General features: G+C 38.9%; 1 protein-coding gene across 1 annotated transcript in view; it reads left to right on the forward strand.

The window, feature by feature from the left end:
• The window catches only part of PDS5A (PDS5 cohesin associated factor A), a 187,266-nt gene that overhangs the window by 58,472 nt on the left and 109,177 nt on the right, over window positions 1–19,617 (forward strand). The window contains exons 3-6 of the mRNA XM_075066510.1: window positions 13,339–13,542; window positions 13,789–13,875; window positions 14,979–15,076; window positions 15,552–15,678. Of these exons, the coding sequence (XP_074922611.1) occupies window positions 13,339–13,542; window positions 13,789–13,875; window positions 14,979–15,076; window positions 15,552–15,678 (516 nt within the window). The remainder of the gene's footprint in view (window positions 1–13,338; window positions 13,543–13,788; window positions 13,876–14,978; window positions 15,077–15,551; window positions 15,679–19,617) is intronic.

The raw sequence follows: 19,617 nt of genomic DNA on the forward strand, positions 1-19,617 counted from the left end.
CTGCTTTCACTCCTTGGAATCATAAAATCTATCATTTCATGATCACTTTCACCCAAACTGACTTCCATCTTCAGATTCTTAACCAGTTCTACCCTGCTAGTAAGAACTAAATTTAAAATGGCTGGCCTCCTGTTACTTCTCGACCTTCTGAAACAAAAAGTTGTCCTAATACATTCCAAGAATGGAGACATTTATCTTTTACCATGTTACTTTTTAAACAGATATCTGGATAGTTAAAGTTTCCCATTACTACGAGGCCTTTTGTTTTGGATATATCTATTATTTGTTCTAAAAATGCCTCATCCACCTCCTCCTCCTGATTTGGTGGTCTATATTAGACCCCTACAGTGACATTGTCCATGGTTTTTCTCCCCTTTTATCTTCATCCAGAGACTTTCAACTGGTGTGTGTCTCATCTCCTTCTGAACCTCAGAACAGGTGTACGTATTCTTGATGTATAATTCAACACCTCTTCCCTCTTTCCCTTCTGTTTCCTTCCTGAACAGTCTATAACTATCTATACCAGTATTCCAGTCATAACATTTATCCCACCAACTTTCACTGATGTCAGTTAAGTCATAATTTAGCTTATGTATTCCAATTCTTCCTATTTAGATGTAAATGCAAGGAGTATGTGGAATAAATATCTAAGATGTGGAGAGCAGATCCCCCAGCCTTTTCCCTGTTGGTGCTTCTATAACCCTATTGCAATTTTCCATTCCCCCTCCCTGCCCCAAATATTTAACCCTCTGTTAAGGTCACCTCTTTTTATATCTGTCTTTAGACCTTTATTACCTGCTCCCTTTGAACTTCATTTAAAGCCCTCCTCACTAGGTTGGTGAGTTGGTATCCAAAGAGATTCTTCCTCTTCTTGATCAGATGGATACACTCCCCCCTCCCCATCTCTTTCTAGCATGCGCCTCTTGAGAGCACCATGGTCAAGGAACCCAAAGCCTTAATATTGTCATCACTGTTATGTAATATCTGACAACAGCCTGCAATGAGTGACCAGATCTAAAATGAGCTGGTTGGAGGTATGAATCATTAAGTAGTGATGCTACTATTGCAGGGCAAGTTTAAGATGATCTTTAAAAGACTTTTAAATGAAATCTTTGTTTTCATTAAGCACTTTTCTACATGAACTAAACACTTCATTGCAAGATTTTTCTCGGTGTCTTTCTCCATACATTTGGACATATGGGCCAGACTTTTTCAAAAATATGTATGTACATTTATTGGTGTGTTTAACTGTGAATACAGTTTTTCCTGTGGCTGCATGTACCTAATGAGTATTTGCGTATGCATAAATACCTGTGTGTCTAAACCAAAGAAAACTGCCATCTTTTAGGATGTTAAGTGATGACTGAAATTTCTTAGTTTCTTAGTTTATTTGGTGCACACATACTATAGTCAATGTAAATGATTTAAAAAATATGTGGTTAAGGCTAAGATTTTGTCATGGATATTTTTAGTAAAAGTCACAGACAGATCACGGGCAATAAAGAAAAATTCATGGACGCCCCGATCTGTCTCTGACTTTTTTGCTAAAAATTTCCCTGACAAAATGGGGGGCCCAGCTGCGGGGTCCCCACACCGCCTGCAGAGGTTGGGCAGCTGCAGGGGCTACTCTGAGCTCTGGGGACCACCACTGCATGTGGGGGCTGGGAGCTCCAGGGTCCCCTGACTCAGAGCTCTGGGATACCCCTGGCACCCCCAGTGGCTTGGAACTCCTGTGGCCTTGCTGCCCTCAGTGTCCCAGAGCTCCTGGGTCCCCCATTGGCCGGGAGCTGCGGTGGGGGAAGGCCCCTGCCAAGCTGCCCATCTATGGCTGAATTCATGGAGGTCACTGGGGTGTTTAATATATTTGTTAATGACCTGGAAAGGATGATGAATTGTGAGGCAGCAAAACTTGCAGATGACACAGTTATTTAGGTTAGTCAAGGCCAGTAAAGACTGTGAGGAACTCCAGAGAGAGCCAAATAAGCTAGGTGAATGGGCAACACAATGGCAAATTAAAGTCAGTTTGCATTTATTGAAACTAACACAGTGGAGGAAAAATTTAAACAACTTGTACACTTTACAAGGTTTTAAATTAACTATCAACTCAAGGAAGGGACCTAGGCACTGTTGTAGGCAGTTCAGTGAAAACCTCTGCTCAGTGCAGCTACAGTCAATAAAACAAAGTTAGGTTGCATAAGGAATGATATGGTGAATAATATAGTGTATATTATACTGTCTGTATATAAATAAATGGTATGGCTTCATCTGAATACTATATAATAATACTGGGGGCCCACTTCAAAAAGGATATTACAAAAGTAGAAATGGTTCGGAGACAAGGACATGGGAAAAACTCACATGGAGAGAGGTTGAAAAGATAGGGATTGGTTAGCTTAGAAAGGATATGAGTAAGATGGGATGTAATGACAGTATATAAAATAGTGATGGTATAGAGAAGGTGGATCAGGAACTTCTGTTCTCACTGTATCATAACACTGGAACAAAGGGAAATTAATGAAATTAAAAGGTGGAAAAGTTAAAGCAGATGAAGATAAATTTTCTCACAAGTAATTAAATTGTGGAACTCGCTGCCAGAGGAAATTATTGGAGCTGAAAACTTTAAAATTGAAAAAGTGATTGAATATTCATATGGATATCTGGAATATCCACAGTTGACCTAATGACGACAAACATTTTGGAGCGTATGTTAAACCTTACGCTTTGGAACTATGCCAATGTCTAATTATTAGAAAGCAGGATGAGACCTAATTGGGGTGGGAGAGTTCGGTTCTGGGTCCCCTAAACTTCCAATTGCCAGAAACTTGGGACTTGGCAATGGGTTGGATCATTCAAAATTGCCATGTTCTTTTCTTTCCCTCTGAAGCATCTGGCACTGGTCACTGTTAGAGAGGACAGCATAATGGAGCATTGGTCAGATCCGGAGTGGCCATTCTTGGGTTCTTATTCCACAACTGCTTATTGCAGAGTTCTTGCATTTGCCTCTAAATAATCTCATGCTGGCCACTGTCAGAGGGACTTCAGGTCTGATCCAGTTCTGTGCTGTCTCCTGCTAGTGTGTGATTGGTCAACATCTGACTTTCTTTACACTACAGTGAGATACAGACCTAAATTTAGGCTGGCAGGAAAATGAGGGCACAACTGGGTGCTCCCATCACAGTACTGGCTCTCATTGAATTCAAACTTAAATATAAATCTTGGTCCTGATAGTCATAGTCTTCAGTGGGCTTGAGTCTAGCCTCTCGCTAAAGCTACCTCACTTAACATGATCAAGACCGTCTGCAACTACTGTGATTCTCAAGAAAGAAGAAACTTTCATTTGACAAGAATGAGACTTGAGAACAAGAATCAGAATCTTCTCTGCAGCTGGCCCACTGATGCTGGACTCCATTCGGCAGGAGCTGATTTTGACGTATGTATCTTTAACCTCAAATCTTGTTGCCTTCAGAACAAAATATAACCACCATCTCTTTTTGGTAGAGTTTTCCTATTTTGATGATGATGATGATGATAAAATTCTCCTTCCTGTCCTATAAAATAGAGTACTAAGCAGATGTCATATTTATTCTGCCTGTTGTAGTAATAACTTTGCTTGGATAGTACAGTAATACCTGCTTAGAAACAAAACAGACAGTGTTGGTTTTAAAGTATTATTTTGGCTTTATGAAAAAAGACATGGCATTATCAAACTTGTGTTTAATAGTGAAGGAGTTAAGGTCTTACAAAACCTTTCTCAAGAATTTTAAAATCCTTATTACAGTACACTATCAACGTTCATTGCATTAGTCAAAATAAAATAAAATTACATACTGTCTGAAATTTTGGGGCTGAGTGTGCTTTCCCTGAACTTCAGGAATCTCATTTCCCATAGTTGTGTTCATGACCTTCCTCTGCGGCAGTGCCTGTGAATTGTCATCTGGTATTGATTAGATTGGGTCCATCTGTGACTACTGTTCCGACCAATACTAATTTATGCAAATATCAGTCCCTGTTGTTGTGCCCCTCTCTCACTTGTTTGGTTATCCTCTTGCATCTTCAAATAATCCTAGATTTTGAGGTTTCTGGGCTTGATAATCTGTTTTACGCATTTGTACAATACCTAGCATGATGGTTCCAGAACCTTAATATGAGATTCTGGCAACTACAACAAAGAAATAATAAAGTCAGTAACTAAATGGTATGCTTTTATTCCAGAACGTGTAGTTTATTTTTGTGTTTTCAGAAAACAAGTCTATATGATACATTTTAAAAAAATATTTCTGTTAAGTGTACACTTTTTAAAATATTCCATATCTTTAGTTGGGAAGGATGCAGTTCTGTTTCAGAAACCACCTTAAATTCAGTGATCTTCAGAAAGTCTAGAGTGTAATATTTTCAGTTTAATCACTGAGATTCTCTATCAGATTCAAACTTGTGATTAGGTTGAGTTTATAAACTGACTTTGTAGCTCCTTAACTGTGACACTGATTCAAATGTCTTGCCAATTCCTATATTTTAACATAGACCTCTGTCTAACATTAAAAAAAATTGTCACAGCGATGGCCTTGTAGAGAAGGTGCATCAAAACTTTAGATGACAAATATTTCCTTAATTTTGTTTTAGGTTCTGATATGAGACAGTTTGAGTCAAAGCATATGTTCATTAGTTTATCCTTCTAACTTGTTCTCGTTTGGGTGTGTGCAGATCTACAGTAGAAAAAATAACAGTAATTCTGCTGATTTGTTTCTTATGAAAATTCAGCCTGGAGATTAGTTATTTCTCTGTTATTTCACTGCTTTTTCTGTTATAGTGAAGTCTTTGTATGAATTCCATTTGAGATGCTCTGTATGTGTGGTGTGTGAAGTTCTAATTGTGCATAATGTAATGATAGTATTAAGATTGCACATTCCATTTTCAGTTATTTCAGGTATGTCTGTAATTGCTTGTCTTTTAAAAAAGTTAAACACAAGTTTAAAACATCAAGAATTAACATCTCAAGAGAAGTCCTCATACATAATTCTTGAGTCATTCATTCACTTATATGCTGTTTCAGCATAAGAAATAGTCATGTACTCTAATGTGTTTATCACAGCAAGGTTTCTAGATAAAGGAGAGATTGTCATTAGAGTAGGTCAATGCAAGTAAAACAATCAAATAGTTCAATTAATAATAATGCTTTTAATAAAGTGAAGCTAATAAAGCAGTGTAAATTACTAATGTTAAGACTTGTTTGGTTCTGATCTACTCAGCAGTTAAGTCTCCAAAGAAGAGCTCTTTATGTAGATTAGACCAAAGGGAAAGTAGTATAGCCAATTAGATGGTTTGCTCTGTAAGACGAATAGTGTTGTTGAAAGCTCAAAGTAGATCAGTAGTTCAGACAGGTGTGGTTTCCTCAGAAGGTTTACTATTATTATTTGTATTATAGTAGTGCCTAGGATCCCTAGTCACGGAACAGGTATGCTAGGTATTGCACAAGCACAGAACAAAAAGGCTATGCCTGCTCCAAGAACTTACAATCAATTATTATAGCTTTATTCTGCAGTTTCTTGTTCAATCCTTTCTCCTTTGTATTTAGGGGATAACACATGGACCTTTTGAGTTTTCTCAGAACCAGAGGAAGTTATATTACCGTGTCAGATCTCTGAGCCCTGGTCTACACTGCGAGTTTAGGCTGAATTTAGCAGTGTTAGATCAATTTAACCCTATACCCATCCATGCAACGAAGCCATTTTTGTCGACTTAAAGGGCTCTTATAATCGATTTCTGTATTTCTCCCTGACAAGGGGATTAGCATTGAAATCGACCCTGCTGGGTCAAATTTGGGGTAGTGTGGACGCAATTCGACAGTATTGGCCTCTAGAAGCTATCCCAGAGTGCTCCACTGTGACCACTTCGGACAGCACTCTCAGCTAAGATGCACTGGCCAGGTAGACAGGAAAAGGCCCAGGAGCTTTTGAATTTCATTTCCTGTTTGGCCAGCATAGCGAGCTGATTAGCACAGGTGACCATGCAGAGCTCATCAGCACAGGTGACCATGCAGTCCCAGAATCGCAAAAGAGCTCCAGCATTGACTGAACGGGAGGTACTGCATCTGATCGCTGTATAGGGAGACAAATCTGTGCTGTCCAAACTCCATTCCAAAAGATGAAATGCCAGGATATTTAAAAAAAATCTCCAAGGGCATGAAGGACAGAGATTATAACAGGGACCCACACCAGTGCCACATGAAGCCTACCAAAGAACCAGAGAGGCAAACGGCCGCTCCAGGTCAGAGCCCCAGACATGCCGCTTCTATGATGAGCTGTATGCCATTCTAGGGGGTGCCCCTACAACTACCTCACCCCTGTGCTTCCCTCTTCCTCCACCCCTCCCAGGCTACCTTGGCAGTTTTTCCCCCATTTGTGTGACGAATTAATAAAGAATGCATGAATTTGAAACAACAATGACTTTATTGCCTCTGCAAGTGGAGATCAAAGTGGGGAGGCAAGGAGAGGCCGGTTGGCTTACAGGGAAGTAGAGTGAACCAAGGGGGCACTTTTTCATCAAGGAGAAAGAAACAGAACTTTCACACCATAACCTGGCCAGTCATGAAACTGATTTTCAAAGCTTCTCTGATGCAGAGCGTGCCCTGCTGTGCTTTTCTAACCGCTCTACTGTCTGGCTGCACGTAGTCAGTGGCCAGGTGATTTTCCTCAGCCTCCCACCCTGCCATAAATATCTTCCCCCTTACTCTCACAGATATTGTGGAGCACACAGCAAGCAGTAATAACGACGGGAATATTGGTTTTGCTGAGGTCTAGCCGAGTCAGTAAACTGTGCCAGTGAGCTTTTAAACGTCCAAAGGCACATTCTATTACTGTTATGCACTTGCTCAGCCTGTAGTTGAACTGCTCCTTAGTACTGTCCAGGCTTCATGAGCCATGGGAGCAAGGGGTAGGCTGGGGCAGTTGCGACCACGTGGTGCTGCCAACTGGGAGAGCAGCCTGAGCAGCTGGCGTGATATTCCAGGCAGGACTGAATATCCTTTAGATGAAACTCAAAGAAGAGGATGACCTGGAATCATTCCCATTTTTGTCCAGCCGCCCCTGATCGACCTCACTGAGGCCTGCCAGGAGCACCCATGTCTGCCCAGGCGTCCCTGACCAACCTAACCAAGGTCAGCCAGGAGCACCCATGGGACGACGATGACGACTAGTGGTCATATTCTACCGTCTGCCGTCCGCAAGGAAAGGGAAGGGGATGCTGCTGTGTAGCACTACTGTGTAGCACTGCAGTACCGCGTCTGCCAGCAGCACGCAGGAGACATACAGTGACAGTGAGCTGGGTGGGCTCCATGCTTGCCGCGGTATGTTGTCTGCACGGGTAACCCAGGAAAAAAGACGAACAATTTTTTTGTTGTTGCTTTCATGGAGGGAGAAGGGGAGGGGGCCTGATGACATATACCCAGAACCACCCGCGACAATGTTTTTGCCCCATCAGGCATTGGGAGCTCAGCCCAGAATTCCAGTGGATGGTGGCGACTGCAGGAACTGTGGGATAGCTATCACAGTGCAAGGCTCTGAAAGTCGATGCTAGCTTCGGTACTGTGGATTCACAAGGCCAACTTAATGCGCTTAGTGGGGAAGCACACAATCAACTATATTAAATCGACCTAATTTCATAGCGTGAGCATACCCTGACTAGAGCGCGCTCTGTCTTACAGTTGACACAGGCAGGAAAGTAGTCTTCTGATTTAGTAGCTAACAGTATCAGAAAGGGAAGGCTACTTTTTGTTTTAACAACAAGGAAACTTGATGAGTGTAGGTTAGCTTCTCACCAGTTTATTGCTTTTGCCCTTCAGAGGCGCTAATTGCTCTGTCATCTTTCATGTCAACTTCTGGCTAGTAGGCCTCTGGTAAGACAGTGAACCCATTCCTAAGCAAAGATTTATCTTGGAGAATAGCTTGCACATACCTGTTTTCAAAACTATCTCCCTATGCACTTGTGTTTTAGGGCAGCTCCTTTTGATGAGTGAGGTCTGTATCTGAGGTACTCCTTGAGTACCTGACCTCAAGTGTGCAGCACGGATTCCGCCCCAGCCCCTGATAAAGCATAGCTGATTGCTTGGAAATTTTTTTTTTATATAATGGAGATAGGTATATCTCCTAAAACTGGAAGGGACCCCGAAAAGGGGCCATGAGTGGGGGAGGTCATTTAGTGGAGTTACGAGCCCCTGCCTTCACTAGCAGGACAGTACTTGACTGATTTTTGCCCGCCCAGATCCTAAGGGCCCTCCTCAAGAAACTGAACTAAAACTGCTTTAAATGCAGGCCAATGCTCAACCACTGTGCTCCACCTCCGTCGCCACAAGGGTTTTGGGTTGTTCTTGTCAGACTGTCATTATTTAATTGATAATGTCAGTAATTAACATGATTAATCATAATATTTTAATGTGAAAAATAATTAAAAAACCTTTGGAACTAAATTATTTGATTTTTTTTTAAAATGGCTTCCCTTTCTAATTGTAAAATGAAAAATGAATTTATTGGTAGGTTAGTCCTGATTCTTCGTACGAGTTCATATTATATCCATTTGTCAGAGTTAAACTAAAAATTTTCAGATAGGTAAATTCATGGTTAAGATTCTCTTTACGATTTAATCAAGTTTGGAGCAGGGGCTATTGGAGCTGTATTCTTCTTACGATTTAATCAAGCTTTGGAGCAGGGCTTTGGAGCTGTGCTCCGGCTCTGCTCCCGCTCCAGCTCCAGGCAAAAACCTGCAGCTCCACTGCTCCGGAGCTCTGTGCTCCAGCTCTGGGCTCCGCTCCAAAGCCCTGCTTTTGAGGCAGACTTGATTCTCCTGGTCACTGTGACTATGCATGTAAATTATTATTTTATACTAGTTTTTAGACTTGCAGAGATTTTGTACTGTGAATACAGTATGAAGTAAGTCTGCAAACAGTATTACACATGTGGTTAACTATCAATTTCAGTGAGATTACTCACATACATAAAGTTCAGTATTTCCACTACACCTCTACCCCAATATAACGCTGTCCTCAGGAGCCAAAACATCTTACCACATTATAGGTGAAACTGCGTTGTATCGAACTTGCTTTGATCCACAGGAGTGCGCAGTTCCCCCCTCCCCTGAGCGCTGCTTTACCGTGTTATATCCGAATTCATGTTATATCGGGTCACATTATATCAGGGTAGAGGTGTATTAAGTATTTCCAGGATCCAAGCCTTAAATGTGAAGGAACTTCTCTGGGGGAAACCAAATATTTTCAGTGTCTCTGTAAGACAAATATTGTGTGAGGAACTGTTGGAGAGTCTGATAGTTTTATGGTCTAATTCTGATCCCAGATATTGTGGATAGTTGTGTCATGGTAATCTGTGTGGAATATCTGATTTTACAAAGTATTCACTGATGTATGCAAAGATCCAGCCAAGCTGTTCATGTAGTGCCCAAAGATCACATTCAATATCAGGGCCCCAGTCCTGTAAATTTTCAAAACTTTTATGAAATTTGTATAGGTTCTTGACTTCCTTCTGTTCGTTAGAAATGACACGTATGTCACTAAGCTTATGTTGTATTTAATATCTTAATGCAATTAAAAACTAATTTTTCTTCTGTATCACATGGTTAGAAAACATTGTTCTATTTGTAATAGTGGAACTGCCATACAGATTAACAAGAGGGAGTAAATAGATAATTTTATGCAATATCTCCATCAACCACAATGGATGTTTAGCAATAGAGTGCACCCTTCTCCCCCCACCCCCCGAGGTAGTTTTTTGCATTACTGAAATGTAAAACCTGTTAAAAGAAAAGGGGCTAATTTATTGGATTATATCAAATAGAATATAGTTAATTTTAAATAAATCTTTCTGAATGATAATTCCGTTTATCTTTGTATGTGATGATCTGATCTGGAATTAATATAGAGGGTTTTCTCATATTATTAAGTACTCGTTTATATGTTTGTATCACAGTAGTGCCTAACAGCATTATTCATAGACAAAGACCTCGTTTTGCTAAGCACTTTACACACACACAACAAAAAGATGGTTTCTGTCCCAAAGAGCTTGCAATCTAAGTATGGGACTAGAGACAATAGATGGATGCAGACAGATTGGGGAGTAAAAGGCAGCAAGGAAACTGTATTGGTCAGCATGGTTGGCGGTGGTCTCTGCATACCAATGGCCTAGAGCCATTGTCAGGGTTTATTATAGGCATCATGGAAAGGGTGAGTTTTAAGGAGGGATTTGAAGGAGTATGATGGAGAAAGCATGAAGGCGGTTGTTAGAAAAATTACTGGGTGGGAATGGAGGCTGGTCTCATGAGCTGATCAAAGGTGGGGATTGACTACTTGATACTGAGTGAGAAATGGTGGGTTGAAAGTAGAGACAAGTAGCTTGTCTTCAATGTGGTAGAAAAAGGGGAGTCACTGATGGCACACAAAGAGAAGGAAGGGTGACCTACCCAAAGTGATGGGTTAAGAAAATAGTCTTTGCAGCAGCCTTCTAAATGGATAGAAGGGACGAAATTGTTTGTCCAGAGTGAAAAAAAGAATGTTGTAGTCAGTGACTACAAGATGAGGGGACTGGACAGGAGTTTTAACTATGTGAATGGATAGGAAAGTCCATATCTTAGAGAGGTTATGCAGAAAGACGCTACAAGATTTAGACGTAGCCTGAATATAAAGATTCATAGAGAGGTCCAAGTCAAAGGCCATACCCAGGTTATGGTCTGACAGACAGGCAGGATGGCAGTGCTGTCCACAGTGATGGAGAAAGGAGGTGGCAGGTATAGGGTGTGTGGAGGGAAGATTAAGAGTGCTGTTTTAGCCAAGTTGAGCTTGAAGTGACAGCAAGATATCCATGAGGAGGGCAGAGATACAGGCTGAAACTTTAGTGGGGACAGGAGGAGATGTGTCTGGAATAGAGAGAGATCTGAGAGTCTTCAGCATATATAAATTAGCTGAATTTTTGTTTGTTGATGAGATTATCCAAAGATAAGGTATAGAGTGAGAAGAGAAGGAGGACCCAGGATAGAGTCCAAGGACTCTTCACAGAAAGTTGGGGGTACGGGAATAAGGAGGATCCAACTTATCCTTCTATCCTAGGGTCTTGAAACAAGGTAGTTAAAACCTATTGGCTAACACATTTTAAAAATACACATTTTATCCTACTGTGTAGACAGGCCTTGAAGAAAGGCATGGGAGGAGAGTAAATAGGAGCTTGTCAGATATAGCAGGGCCAGGGCTTGTATCTGTCACGGAAAGCGGGTCAAATTACTCCCTACCACTTTACCAAACCCCTCCCCCCAAAACTTTGCCCCCATGTTGTGTTAGTGTTGACCCATATTTTTACCTCTTTTAAAAATGGTGGGGTCAGGGAAAAGTGAAGACAACCACCGTTTGTAATTTGCCCAGATTTGTGGCAGAGGCAGGACCAGAAACAGTTAATCTTGTACTTTAACCTACTAGATCTTGCTGCTACTTTTGTGTTATCTATATAAATAAAATTTTATTCCAGCTTCTGGGAAGGACAAGTGATTTGTGATGCTATGCCAGAGTGACTGTTGTCAGTATAGGATGTGAGGAGGGTTCTTTTTGTTGAGAGTTTTGCTTGTCTTCTCAAGGATGGTTCTGAAGGTAGTTACAGAGTATATTTATGGAAACAGGCCAAGAGAGACATAAGCTTTCATCAACTGGAGGTGATGAATAGAATTTGGGCTCTCATGGAGGTCAACCATAGAGCTCTTTTTGACTAATTTTAGGTTCCCTTTTACATTTGACAACTTGCAAAAGTCCCTGCAGTAGGGGCTGGCTGATGGGGAAGTTAGCTGGTAGTTGTGTGAAGATTAGAGGAGGCTGAATTATTATAATACTGAGATGCTTGGTAGACAAACTGATTTATTTTTTTAAAATTTGTTTTATCTGCTACACTTAAAGCTGGGTTCCACAGTTCCAGGAAGAAGAAACAGCAATATTTTCATATCACCTTTTTAAGCAGTGGCACATTTAATAACTGAGTAACCACTTCATTGTCATTCAAAATGACATAGTTTCAAAAGAATTGTATATAGTTAAATACAAAAATGTATTTCTAATTGTCAGCTCTATAAACTCAGTCTGGGCTTTGAAAGTCAAGCGAGGTTCTTTCCTTCTTGTGCATTACCAGTAAAAAAGGTCCTGTAGCCTAAATTAGATCCTCAGGATCTATGATTCTTTCTTTCTATTTTTATTTCTGTGTTATATGCCCTTTATTACTGTGGTATCTGAGTGCTTCACACTCTAATATGTTTATCCTCACAATACCACTGTGAAGTGGGCAAAAACTGTTATCCCCATTTTAAAGATAGTGAATTTAAGCACAGAGTAACTGTAACTTGCCCAAGGTCACACTGGACATTTGTGGCAGAGTGGCAATGAACCTGTATCTTAGACTAATGTCATAGCCACTGGACCACCCTTCCTCAAAGGTTACACCTTTTGCAACATCTTTGTCTCCAAAGTATGCCTTTACTTAAAACTGTACAACCCCATTGCATTCAGTAGGATTGCACTGGCATAATAAATTGGAATTTAGTAAATAATTTTGTCGACAATGCACAAGAGTGAATGGTGTCTAGCTCAGTTTCTGCTAGTTGTGCTAACAGGAATAAAAAGCAGTGGACATTTATTTTTGTCACTTACGTAAACAGATATGACTCTGAATACATGCAAGTTACAGATCTGTTGAGTAAATAGTCTCAGACACAAAGCTGAGACCCTCATCCCCTCTCTGGCCCATTTACACTAAGTAAAAGGGCCAGAGTGGCATAAAGGAACCCTTAAAGCCTCGTATCTGGCTGGGGAAGGATTCTGCTGTAGGTTTTGCAGAAGTCAAAACATAAGGTTGCCGTCTTGGGCCCTCTTCATTAACCCTTGCATAGGGGGTGGGGCAGAGGTGGATCCACAGCACTTCAACCTCTAGGGCAACCCCAGCAAAATAGTGCTGCCTAAATTACACTGGAGCAGGACTGGGAGAGTGAAAAAGTGGCTCAGAGCTACCATAGCCACGCCTCTGCCTGGGCTACAAATTTTTTGCTGAACCTAAGGTTTATTCTGTGCTTTTGGCCGTATTTGTGAGGACTTTTTAAGAGTTGACTTAACAGTATCAAGTTCAAAATATCTTTAAAAGTCATATGTCTGTTCTGCAGCGTGTCTTGACGAGGAAGTTATGTTAATGCTAATAATTAGGCAGTAAAATAACTGTGGATAGTATTGCTTCCTTTTAGAAAGCATTATTTAACAATTATGAATGAAAGTAGAAAGTGGATTAAGTCTTTTTTCCCCTTTTCTTTAACTCTTAGATGGTAGTAAAAACCTTCATGGACATGGACCAGGACTCGGAAGATGAGAAACAGCAGTATCTCCCTTTAGCCTTGCATCTTGCATCTGAATTCTTCCTCAGGAATCCCAACAAAGATGTGCGTCTCCTTGTAGCATGTTGCTTGGCTGATATATTCCGAATTTATGCTCCAGAAGCGCCATATACATCCCATGATAAACTTAAGGTAAAATATCCTTTTAAAAGAAGCCCTTTTCCCCATCTAATTCTCTTGCAGTTGAACATACAATCAAAGGGTCCATCACACATTTTATTATATTACCGAGTTTTTTGATATACTGACACTTAGGTTTATTAAAGAGATGTTAATTAAGTACATACAATGAAATTAATTTGAATGAATTGATAATAGCTATGTCAGAGGACTATTATGTATGTTTTTACATTTTATTTTATCTTTTTTGTTTTACAGGACATATTTTTGTTTATTACAAGACAGTTAAAAGGCTTGGAGGACACTAAGAGCCCCCAGTTTAACCGATACTTTTACTTATTAGAGGTAATATAATTATTGGACTTTTAATAGACCATGTCTGCCCCATAACCCTATGAAGTGTAATCAGACTTTCCCTGTATGTGACAGCCTGTTTAGGAATTCTTTGACATGCTGTAGAAATTATATCATCACGAATCAGGTAAAAGTTTAATTATTGCTTCTCCTGTGTTATGGCTCAGTTTGACTTATTAACTATGCGCTGAGCACAGTTTTGCCCATAGTTTGAGAAGCAGGATAATATTACACCTCTACCCTGATATAACGTGGCCCGATATAACATGGTAAAGCAGCTCTCTGGCAGGGCGGGGCTGCGCACTCCGTGTGATCAAAGCAAGTTTGATATAATGCAGTTTCACCTATAATGCAGTAAGATATTTTGGCTCCTGATGACAGCGTTATATTGGGGTAGAGGTGTACTTGTTTTAAATTTTCACTTTTAGTCATGATTAGCCATGTCCGTAGGATCTTACATAAAAAATTACCAAGGGTTTGATTCTTTCAGGTGTGTTATTTGCGAGGCTTCATTCACACAACAGTTTTTCCCATGTTACGAAATTATTTCAAACACAGGTTGAACTGCAAATATGATTATGCTGGTCATTGGGAAATGAATATAAATGTTGGCTAAGCTGATTTACAAACCTATTTGCAAGACAAAAATGTCTTTAAAATGGTTGTCTTGTACATACAATCAGGCCATGACTGTGTGCAGAAACCATTTTGTAAAGTTTAAATTAAAAAATGCTTCATGCCATGAGAGAGAAGATAGCATAGATGGATAGCCTAGAAGGATGGCAGTACTAGCTGACTTTTACAAGTTGTATCAATCTGCTTTTGCAGATATGAAATCGGGTCAGTCCTTAATTAGTTTTCATCATGATTTATTATTTTTATTTGTATTATAGGGCCCCATTGTGCTAGGCTCTAATACAAACATAGAGACAGTCTCTGTCCCAAAGAGCTTGCAGTCTAAGTTGTGTAGTGTGACTTTTCTTTTATATTTTAGTTAGCAAAATTTAGACATGTGTTACTTAATTGTTGTAAGTTGCAATTAATGTTGTAATTTTATTATTGTGAGTGTTTTATTATTATGTTTGTTTTTATAGAATTTAGCTTGGGTTAAATCTTACAACATCTGCTTTGAGTTGGAAGATTGCAATGAAATTTTTATTCAGCTTTTTAGGACTCTTTTTTCAGTCATAAAGTAAGTTGAATTATTTTAATATATATTATCAAAATATCCTTGGTTTTTGAAACTTTGTCTCTGTAGACTGAGTTCTTCATTCAGTATGTCAATAAATACTCATAGATTTATAATAGAACTAGTTTTCAAAAAGGACATTTTGTGAGCAGCAAATAGCAGAACAGTATCTATAATATTTCATTATACATGTGCTCTCTCTAAAAAGCCTAAATTACTTAGTGACACTAGAAATAACTATATCCTGCTCAGATTCAATTATCTTTATTTTGTACATGTTCTGAGACTTATATGACTGAGGCAGACCAATTTAAGTAATATATTCAGAGTTCATAAATGTGGAAAATATGGGTCAGTGAAAGGTGAACTATCTTAGTTGTTCATCCATTTATTCTTTAAAATACTGCTAGCACATGAATTTTCTTGGCCACTTGGATGTCTGGAAGTTTAATTTTAATCACCTTTTTTATCTTTTTAGCAATAGTCACAACCAGAAGGTACAAATGCACATGCTGGATTTGATGAGTTCTATCATCATGGAGGGTGATGGAGTAACTCAAGAGCTCCTGGACTCCATTCTCATTAACCTCATTCCTGCACACAAGGTCTGCAAAGTAAAATACAGTGACAACATATAAAAATGTGTTTCAGCATAACCATGGTATTTGTTTTGTTTCCTTTGTCTTGTTACATTTCCCTGTCTTCGGACATTCTGTACCATCCGTCACAGTTGTCTTTTTTACAGTTTTGCAGCAAAGGATTGAAAACTTCCTTTTGGGAACCCATTAATGTCATTCCTAAACTATATGTAAAGTTTTCACCACTGACTGACTTAGGCTACATGCTACCCCAAGAGTTGTGCACTGGAAGACCAAGACTAAGACAAATCTCTTGCAGGCTTGCTGAACTATCATTTTTAAAACTTGTGTTTTAATATTTTATTTTTATTGAAAAGATGTGGCATATTTTGATTGTTATGCAAGTGAATGATGGTAGCAGGGCGTATCCTATCAGGCATCAGGACCTGCTGATCGCCTTAGTTTACGTTGTCAGTCAAACTCTCTTCAGTGGATGATTTTCCATTAACTCTTCCCTTCTGGCTATTGGTTTATTAACAGAACATTTAACTCACAGCAGGACTTCCAACCTTTTTCCATGGTTCCAGTAGTTCTTTCCAGCCTCGTCTCCGGGCTCAGTAGTCTTTCAGTTCTTCATTGTCTGTGTAGCCCTCCCTCCTCCCTCTGATGCTTCAGAATCTTTATATAAGCCCTTCCCGGTAGAGGGTTCTTCCCCTCTTAGCCTACTTTCCTACAGGTGTCCAGGTGAGGCTTCTCCTCCTAGCAGGCTCCTATTGTCTTTCAGGTCTCAGTCCTCAGGCCCTCTGCTTTGTGATAATTCTGCAGAGCTCCAAACTTGTCCTCTCTCCAGCAGGCTCTGTGAACTCTTACTATTACCTAATCTCCAGGTTGAATTTATAATTTGTAATCTAGTCACATGATCTCCACTTGAACTTTTAGGTCCATCAACTGGAAGGTAACTAAATGAGGTTCAGGTGAGCAAAAGGCCAGCCTTGGAACAGGCACACTGGGATACACATGTGTTCTGGGGCCAATGTCCCTATTACATTGACCAATACAATTACCTTGAAGAAATGCCTGTGCTTTTCCATTCCTTTCCATAGCTCTTATCTGTAAATTTCAGCCATTAGCTGCAGCTAATGAACTGTATCATTGCTGGGCATCCATTGCCAGTTATTGATTAGTTAAATTCAAATAATCAGAAATTCTGGAGGCACTAGCTGTGTCTCTGTAATTAAAGTTGAGTTGAGATTTCATATGCATAAGGAATAAGAGCACTTATGTACAACACTTAGTCTCTGTTCACGTGACAATTTTTTAAGATAATTTATAAATAAATCTGTTAATTCATTAATGAATTAAAATTGCCATATTTAATGATTTTTAGGAAATCTGACTTTCAGTATCAGACCTATTTTTTCCCAGATAATCTCAGTAAAGAATAAGAGGCTCTTCAAACTTCCCATATAGTTAAAACTCCCTGAAATCTTATGCATAGACCACATTTAAAGATTTTTTTTTAAGACTGGTATATTTTTGCTGCTGTTCTTCATAATTGCATGTGTGTTCTTCAGCAACAAAGTGAAGAAAAATTCTCTTCAGAGAAATCCAGAAAAAACTGCCTTATTCTAAAATGGCTGCCATCTGTTCTCAGTGGGACTGTGGCTCTAGAGTAAATTTACCAAAGATGGCCACTGCTATTCATCTGTTCTTCACAGTGCTCCTTTACACCTCATGACTGCATGAGAGGCTACCATGTTCTGTGAGGGCAGTTTGGCTTCACTCCTTCAGGCATAATGAGATGTGCTCATCATGTGGGTTCATCCTGGTGGAGAATAATGAGATGATGGGTTGTGGTCTCAGTCTTATTCAGAAGAATAAGAATTAACCATTTTGAAAGTGGGCATGTGTTTACAAGTTTATCTGAAGAAGATTTTGTTTTCCATCCTCTCTTGACAGATTAACTTTCAGTTATGAAAAATAACGGCAAAAACGGCAATCCTAAGTATATACTTTTAAAAACCAGCTTGCGCCAGAGTGACTCATGAAGGAGAGCTGGGAGAAGGGTACAGGGGGCTGTGGTGAACAGGATGTGGAAAGCAGGAGGCAGGGGGAAATTAGGGTGTACACTTTGCCTGATCACTGCTGGTTTGCATCAAGAGAGCAGTACAAAGTCTTACTTGAGAGGCTAGTACTCTTGGAATGCTTGTGCAGAGTTTTGTAATGTAGACAGAGTATACTGGTGAATCTGATCCTAGAAGATAAAATACTTTATTTCAGGTTGATAGTAAATACCTTCAAATCAGTAGTAGTAATACATGATAGCAGTCTCGTTGGGTTTGTTGTTTACTGTTCATGTATGAAATTAATTTTTAAAAATCCAGGAAATTCCCAGGTAAAAATGATATTGATATGGAGTTAAAGCTAAGAGTAGTGTGAGTATTGTAGGGTAAAAATAATTATTGGAATGTTTTAATTATTCCCAAATTAAGCATTACAAATCCAGGAAATTTAGAATTAATTTTAAATTCAAATATGTTTAGACATAGAAATGTACAGTTAGGGCACCTAAACAACCATAACTCTGTCCTGTAGTGACATCAGATTTCTTTCATTTTTCTCCCCCTAATGATTTTAAAAGTAATTTCAGTCTAATCTGGGACTACAAATACAATTATGCATTAATCATAACTGTATGCTTATTGCATGTTGTCAAAAGAAATGGAAGTTTAAGGCATTCAGAGAAATTGGAAAATAGAATTGGGGTCAATGCCATACATTAATTTTAATATTCTGTAGAAGATATTTGAATGTTTTCTTTTTATTTATAAAATTGTCTATAGGCAATATATCTACCTATTAAGCAATGCAAGGAAACCAACTTTATTTTTGTCCATGATTTTGTTCTGTGAAAAAAAAAATTCTACAATACTTTTAGCTTTTGATACTCCTGAGTCAGATGGCTGTTTTTCTACACCTTGTATAAATGTTGCTACAAGACACATTCTGTATATCGGAAAGTCTGCATATTTTAAGCAGTAGTGCAACTTTTCTCACAGGATACATTATCAAAGGCCTTGTGAAGATAGGGGATGCTTATCCAGTAGTTTGCAGTATATTTTTAAAATTCTTCTCTCTGATCTAGATCTTCACTGAAGTAATTATGTTCTGCCTTCAGAGAATTCCCCTAATTCTGCACATGATTATATTAATTGTCTGGCCATAGGTATGTAAATTAGAGGCAAACTAGCACAAAAAGTGTATTTTATTCTCTTGCACAGAACATTTTATAATACTTCAAAATGTATGCAAAGCAACTGAACATTAATAGTTCTCTGTTACTACAGAATAACGGTACTGAAATTGGCCAGACTATTATTATTTTAATAGAAGTTCTGCTCATGTGCGGAGAGCAGAAATTTTATATTTTTTTGTGTTATGTCCCATTGTGCTGTGTGTTACAGGCTGGTTCACATGATATAAGATTCTACTTGCAGATCATTTGTTTGTTTCAAAACTTTAGTATTCACACACTTACAAAGCAAATAACTTAAATAGGGCAACACTGCAGAAAAAATGAGATAAAAATATATTTATACCTGAGCGTGAAGTATAGTGTTATTTCTACATTTGCTTCCAGCTTTATTTTTCCTTAATCAGTAAAGAAGGCTTAATAAATATAAATGTGATAATCATTTCAAGAGTACAAAGTAGTTAATCTTTTTTTTTTTAAACTGAGCTCTTACATCAAGCTGCTCATTAATGGCGATTCACTGACTATTAACGTGGTATACACTGGGCCCACGTACATTCAGTTGCTCTGAAAATAGGAAAAAACACAGTATGATTTTGACTGTATAATGTGTAGTAGATCAATATATTTTTAAGTTTGTAATGTAAGTATATAATAAAAATTTGTTTTTTTGATAGAGTAAGATTTTTGAGTAATAAATTTTATATTGCTTT

This window comes from Chelonoidis abingdonii, chromosome 5 (genome assembly GCF_003597395.2).
Source record: "Chelonoidis abingdonii isolate Lonesome George chromosome 5, CheloAbing_2.0, whole genome shotgun sequence".
NCBI classification, from domain to species: domain Eukaryota; kingdom Metazoa; phylum Chordata; order Testudines; family Testudinidae; genus Chelonoidis; species Chelonoidis abingdonii.